We start from the raw sequence: 7061 nt of genomic DNA, 5'->3' as shown, positions 1-7061 counted from the left end.
TCATCAAAATAATTTGGTATGATTTTCTCTCATGTAACTGTGCTGTTACCTGATGATTTTACCTTCCTTTTCTTGGCTTAGTTTTAGGAAACTAAAGGTAAAAATTAATAAGCAACCTCAGCATGTGCATTTAATTTTAACTTTTAAATGTTTGCTAGGCCTTTTCTGTTTTGTGACTTTTACTATGCCAGCATATTTTGATAATGTGAATATACACATATATTTATATATATTCATATATACATACAACTTCATGTTCAAATTACGTTCTGAGATTCAGGATAGAAAGATACATACACGCGCGTAATCGCATTACATGAATCTACCGAGTAGCGCATTCATCACGAAGCAATTTTTCTTTTAAAGAGTTTCATCAGCGCGTTCTTCACTTCCTTGTTCCTCAGACTGTAAATCAGGGGGTTCAGCATGGGAATGACTGTGGTATAAAACACGGAGGTCACTTTCTCCTGGGTGACCGAACTGCTGGAAGCAGGTTTGAGATACATAGACATGAGCGAGCCGTAAAACATGAGCACGGCCATCAGGTGGGAGCTGCAGGTACCGAAGGCCTTGGCCCTGCCCTCTCGGGAGCGGATGCGGAGGATGCTGGCGAGGATGAAGGCGTAGGAGATGACAATGGTCAGGCTGGTGGCTACCATGTTAAAACCGCCAATGACGAAGATCAGAAGCTCGTCCACCTCCGTGCTGGAGCAGGCGAGGGTAATCAGAGGCACGATGTCGCAGAAGTAATGCTTGATGACGTTCGGGCCGCAGAAGTCCAGCCTGAATATGCACCCGCTGTGAATGGTGGCGTCGGTGAGGCCCACGGAGAAGACGGCGGCCACCAGCAGGGCGCAGACCCGGGGGGACATGATGGCATTGTAGAGCAGGGGGCTGCAGATGGCCACGTAGCGGTCATAGGCCATGGCCGCCAGCATGTAGCACTCGGCAATGACGAAGATGCAGAAGAAGAAGAGCTGCGCCATGCAGCCGGAGTAGGAGATGGATTTGTCTCGGAAGAGGAAGCCCGCCAGCATTTTGGGGGTAATGACCGTCGAGTAGCAGAAGTCTAAGAAGGAGAGACTGCTGAGGAAGTAGTACATGGGGGTGTGCAGCTGCGAACTCAGCCCGATGGTGGCGATCATGCCGAGGTTCCCCAGCACCGTCACCAGGTAGATGGCCAAGAAGAGGAAGAAAAGGGGCAGCTGCAGCTCGGGCTGGTCCGTAAGTCCCAGGATCAGGAACTCGGTCACGGTGGAATGATTCCCTTCGCCCATCGTCTCCTGAGAACCTATGGAGAGGAGAGGATGGAAGCAGACTGGCAGGGCCCCTGGGTCCCCCCCCCCCCCCCAACCCTGGAGCCTGGTATTGCCGGGCCTGGACTCTGAGTCCAGGGACGTCTCATCTCAGCCCTCCAGCCCTCCCCTGCATCTCCGTTGGTGTCCAGAGATGTGAGTACCAGAAAGGTGGCTGCATTCTCAGATGGGCTCTGAATCTGCAGCACGCTCTTCTCTTGGAACTGGTCTCGTGGGGACAGGTGGGGGAATCCTTCAAAGGCCACAGAGAAGGTCTAGTTGCTCCCCCCCCCCCCCCCCCATGGCAGTGTCCTGGGTCATCCTTTCTCTTTCGTCACCAAGACTCCACAGAAAGAAGTAACTACTATCTGCATATTGTATCCCCTTTCTCTTCTTGCATACCACCAACCTGTGCTGAGTGTCACAGCTGTAGTAACTGCTCTCATGCAAAACTTGATTCTTTCCTGACATAGTAACTGCTCTCCCGAGTCCCTTTACTCTGTCCTGTGTCACTTATGTCACTGCCGTAGTAACTCTTCTTATCCGTTGTCTAACTCTCCAGAATCCTGCCCCTTCCTGCTCTTCCAAAGTAGCATGTCTTCCCAACTATCCAAGTGTTCTTGTATTTCGTGTCCTGAAACCATTTGTCTTCTCTTAAAGCCAGTCTGATTTCTCTTTCCTCTTTTTTCAACTTCCCCAAGGTGCCCATTGGTTCTTGGTTCTTAGGTGTGGTTTACAGATGAGTAGAAGCATGAGAGGGAAATTTGTCAACATGTGCATACTGGGCTCCGCCTCCCCCCAGCTGAATTAGGGTCTCCAGTTCAGCAAGACCCCCGAAGGCATGTGCACATTTAATCAGAGAGGCACTGTGAAAGTTTTTCACCTGGGGTTGAAATCATTTGTCTTCACTCTTAGTGTCTCCTCTGAACCGCCTCTGCTTCTCTGTGCTGGAAAGCAGCCCTGTCAGGCCCATCTTTGGAAGCATCTGAGACAAACCTTTTGCATGACTGGACAGATTCCATGGAAGAGTAATGCGTAATCACCTTTGCATTAGATTTTTGTGTTTGTTGGAAGAAGTGATATGTAAGTTATGTCTTAATCCATATAAAAAGTGCTGAGCAGTGCTATCTAAATGCTTTATGTAAACAACAACTAAACACTTATTTCCACAAGTGTAGGGCTAACATTTTCTTTGGTTGCATGTTTGACTACCCTCTAAAATAATCTATATCTAACTTGCCCGGTAATTGTAAGAATTCAAAAGCAGGCAATGTAAAAGTTTTTTTTTTAAAAAAACAATTCAGTGCACCTCACAGTATTATTAAGATGATAGTTTCCAGTTTTATACAAAGCTGTCTAGTTCAACTTTGCTTAGTAAAAAATACAATGAAAAAATATAATGTAGGGTTATAAGCAGCTTGATATGTTCTAGATGATTATTTTGCGAAAATAAAAGCAGTCAACTTAAATATTTTATTCAACTCTTGAAAAATGTATGATTTCAGCATATAATAATATTATATATTCTAATAGTATCATTAGAAATTTTGTTATTATTTTATTGTTGAAGTTTTATATTTTATACTATAGCACTTCTCAAATCAAATAAACTCACTTCAGAGCCCAGTCCACCAGAGATGGATAGAGTTTGCAGCTCAGGGCAATGGGTGGATAGCAGATTTTTCTAACTCGGACTGACTTATCAAATCTCAGCTTCTCCTTGTTTCATTGTGTTGTTTTTCAGAGCACCTAGCAGAGAGTGCTCAGGTCTTATTCCTGTTTCTGTGCTCAAGGATTAATCTTTTTTTTCTTTTTTCTGGGCTTTTTGGGTCACACACGGTGCTCAGGGGTTACTCCTGGATCTGCACTCAGGAATTACTCCTGTCAGTGCAGAAGGGACCCTATGGAATGCTGGGTATTGAACCCAGGTTGGCTGTATGCAGGGCAAGTGCCTTACACTGTACTATCATTCTGACTCCAGGGATTACCTTGATGGTGCTCAGGGAGCCATATGTGGTGCTGGGGATCAAATCAGGACTTTGTGCACGGCCAGCACCTTATTCTCTGTACTTTCTCTTTCCTCGAAGGATCCCATTAGAACAAAGGTGGCAGGAACCTGAGCTATGAATCATCCTGTTTAATTTCAACACCAACCTTGAGACTCACAGTGTGACATCAGAGAATCTGAGTTTCATGTTTTAACTTGTAGAAAAGCATGCAAGTACTTCAAAAGGTTACTTTGCCTAGTGAGGAAGACAGTAAGAGTGAACACATTCTATGAAGTTTACTTGCACTACAGTAACTCTTCCTTAGGGACTAATGACCTCAGATTAGCTCAGAAGATCACTAGGTCCTTAGCTCAGGTCAGTGGCTCAGACACAGCGGGGTACATGGGGGACATCCTTGCTTGTTGCCCAGAGACCTGGCCACGTGACCCTGTGGACATGCATCGGTGCTGATGCTCCAGTGGACAATCAGAGGCTGGTTTTCGAGCCCATTTTAACACATCTGCTACATGAACCGCCTGAGTCTGAGACTCACCTTCCTCCTCTGAAGACTCCAGCTGGGCAGCTCACCTCTGCTTGGTCACTGCTCCGTCACTTCATTGGTGAGGGTGGGTTAATTAAATGGCATCATCCTCAGTTTCCACAGCCACACTTAACAAGAAGGGTTCAAGTAAACCTGTGACTTGGATTTGAAGTACCAGCATTTTCTGTCAGGAACTTTAAAGACCAGCAGTTCCCCAGGGGTTCTTCTCTCTGGGGCCAGTGTATGTATATTTACTTAGCAGTCTGTATATTTGGAAGAACTGTCAGTTTTCCGTCTTATCAAACTTACTATTTTTTTTAATATAAGGAGATATCACCTTGTCATGTGGTCACCTTTCCAAAGTAATATAATTACTATAATTTGACCTTAGGAATATATATAATTATATATTATAATAATATCATTAGAAATTAGCACAGTGCTAAATACACAGAAGAGAATGACTTTGCTAATATGTGCAAGGCAATTAAAACATGTGAACAGGAAAAAACAAACACCGAGCTTATAAGAGCAAATATTGGTTACCAGAGGGGAAAGAGAAAGGAAGTGAATTTTTTTTTGGTGCAGGACAAAAATTAGACTTTTGGGGGGTGATTATACTGTACACCCAGTGTTTATTTATGTTTTAAAGCAATGTTATTTTGATAACTTTTATATTAAAAAGAATACTGTATAAGAAAGAATTTTTTTGTGAGTGTGTATATATTCTTTTATTCCTTTTTTAAAAAAATTTTATTAGTGAAACACCATGAGATACAGTTGTAGACTTACAAATTTTTGTGCTTGGATTTCACTTACACAATGATCGAGTACCTACCCCTTCACCAGTGCCCATTCTCTACCACCAATGATCCTAGTATCCCTTGCACCCCCTAGCCCGCATCCCATCCCGCCTCTGTGGCAGGGCATTTTCTTTTGTTCTCTCTCTCCTTTTGGGTGCTGTGGTTTGCAACAGAGGCATTGAGTGGCAATCGTGTTCGGTCTATAACTACTTTCAGCATGCATCTCTCATCCTGGGAGGATCCCCAACACCCTTTATTTGATGCTCCCTTCTCTATCTGAGCAGCCTTTTCCCCTAGAATGTGCGGCTGGCCTCCAAGTCATGGAGTAAACCTCCTGGTACTTATCTCAGCTATTCTTGGGTGTTAGTATCCTATTTTGTTACTTTATGTTCCCCAGATGAATGCAATCTTTCTATGTCTGTCCCTCTCTTTCTGACTCATTTCACTTAGCATGATACTTTCCGTGTAGTACCACTTGTATGTAAAATTCATGACTTCATCTTTTCTAACAGCTACATAGTACTCCACTGTGTAGATGTACCAAAGTTTCTTTAACCAGTCATCTGTTCTCGGGAACTCGGGTTTTTTTTCCAGATTCTGGCTATTGTAAACAGTACTGCAATGAACAAACAAGTGCAGATGTCACTTCGACTATACTTTTTTGCCTCTCTGGGATATATTCCCAAGAGTGGTATTGCTGGGTCAAATGGGAGCTCAATTTCTAATTTTTTGAGAATTGTCCATACTGTTTTCCAAAAGGGTTGAACCAGTCAGCATTCCCACCAGCAGTGAGAAGAGTTCCTTTCTCGCCACATCTGTGCCAGAACTGGTTGCTTTTGTTCTTTTGGATGTGGGCCAGTCTCTGTGGTGTGAGATGATAGCTCATTGTTGTTTTGATCTGTATCTCCCTGGTGATTAATGATGTAGAGCATTTTATCATGTGCCTTTTTGCCATTTGAATTTCTTCTTTGAGAAAGTTTCTGTTCGTTTAGTTGCCCCATTTTTTGATGGGGTTGGATGTTTTCTTCTTATGGAGTTCAACCAGTACTTTGTATATCCTTGATATTAATCCTTGTCGGATAGGTATTGGGCGAATATCCTTTCCCATTTTGTAGACTTCTTTGTATTTTGGTCACTGTTTCTTTTGAGGTGCAGAAGCTTCTTAGTTTAAGATAGTCCCATTTGTCTATCTCTGTTTTCACTTGCTTGGCCAGTGATGTGATATCTTTGAATATACCGTTAGCTTCAATGTCATGGAGGGTTTTGCCAACCTTGTCTTCAAAGTACCTTACGAATTCTGGTCTGATGTTGAGGTCTTTAATCCATTTTGATATTACTTTTGTACATGGTGTTAGGCAGAGATTTAGGCCCATTTTTTTTATATGTAGCTGTCCAGTTTTGCCAGCAAAATTTGTTAAAGAGGCTTTCCTTGCTCCACTTCATATTTCTTGCTCCCTTATCAAAGATTAGATGATCATATTTTGGGGGAAGATGCCACTATATTTAACCCTGTTCCATTGGTCTGCAGCTTTGCCTTTGTTCCAGTACCATGCTGTTTTAATTATTACTGCTTTGTAGTAGAGTTTGAAGTTAGGGAGGTTAATTTCTCCCATTTTCTTTTCCCCAAGAATTGCCTTAGCTATTCGTGGGGGCTTATTGTTCCATATGAATTTCAGAAGTGTTTGCTCCATTTCTTTGAAGAATGTCATGGGTATCGTTATAGGGATCAAATTGAATTTGTACAATGCTTTGGGGAGTATTGCCATTTTGACAATGTTAATTCTCCCGATCCATGAGTAGGGGATATTTTTCCATTTTCTCATATCCTCTTTTATTTGCTGAAGTAGCATTTTGTAGTTTTCTTTGTACTGGTCTTTTACTTCCTTAGTTAAGCTGATTCCTAGGTACTTGATTTTCTGGAGTACAATTGTGAACGGGATTGTTTGTTTCATGTCACTTTCTTCTCTCTAACTATTTGCTTATAGGAAAGTCATGGACTTTTGGGTATTGATTTTATAGCCTGCAAATTTACAAGTCTATTGTTTCTAGGAGTTTCTTGGTAGAGGTTTTAGGGTTCTTTAAGTATAGTATCATATCATCTGCGAATAGTGAGAGCTTAAGTTCTTTCTTTCCTACCTGAATGCCCTTAATATCTTTTTCTTGCCTAACCGCGATTGCAAGTACTTCCAGTACTATGTTGAACAGCAGTGGATAGAGTGGGCATTCTTGTCTCATCCCTCATCTTAGAGGGAAGGCTCTCAGTTTTGCCCCATTGAGGATGATGCTTGCTGTAGGCTTGTGGTACATGGCTTTAACTATATTGAGGAAATTCCCCTCTATACCCATTTTGGTGAGGATTTTCATCATAAATGGGTGCTGGATCTTGTCAAATGCTTTCTCTGCATCTATTGATATGATACTATGTTTTTTATCT

The 7061-nt window shown here is 42.5% G+C and overlaps 1 protein-coding gene across 1 annotated transcript; it reads right to left on the bottom strand.

The window, feature by feature from the left end:
• Positions 1–341: 341 nt before the first annotated feature.
• On the bottom strand, positions 342–1277 carry LOC130024391 (olfactory receptor 8D4). The gene has a single exon (XM_056115120.1). The coding sequence runs from the start codon at positions 1275–1277 to the stop codon at positions 342–344; it is 936 nt and encodes a 311-aa protein (XP_055971095.1).
• Between the last annotated feature and the right edge of the window lie 5784 nt (positions 1278–7061).

Source organism: Sorex fumeus, unplaced genomic scaffold (genome assembly GCF_029834395.1).
Source record: "Sorex fumeus unplaced genomic scaffold, SorFum_2.1 ptg000028l, whole genome shotgun sequence".
Lineage (NCBI taxonomy): Eukaryota > Metazoa > Chordata > Mammalia > Eulipotyphla > Soricidae > Sorex > Sorex fumeus.
Note: the sequence above shows the minus strand (reverse complement) of the source record. Positions and strands in the feature narration are given on the sequence as shown.

Excerpts from the sequence above, each read along its gene's own strand:
- LOC130024391 (XM_056115120.1), bottom strand. The coding sequence starts at position 1,277 with ATGGGCGAAGGGAATCATTCCACCGTGACCGAGTTCCTGATCCTGGGA.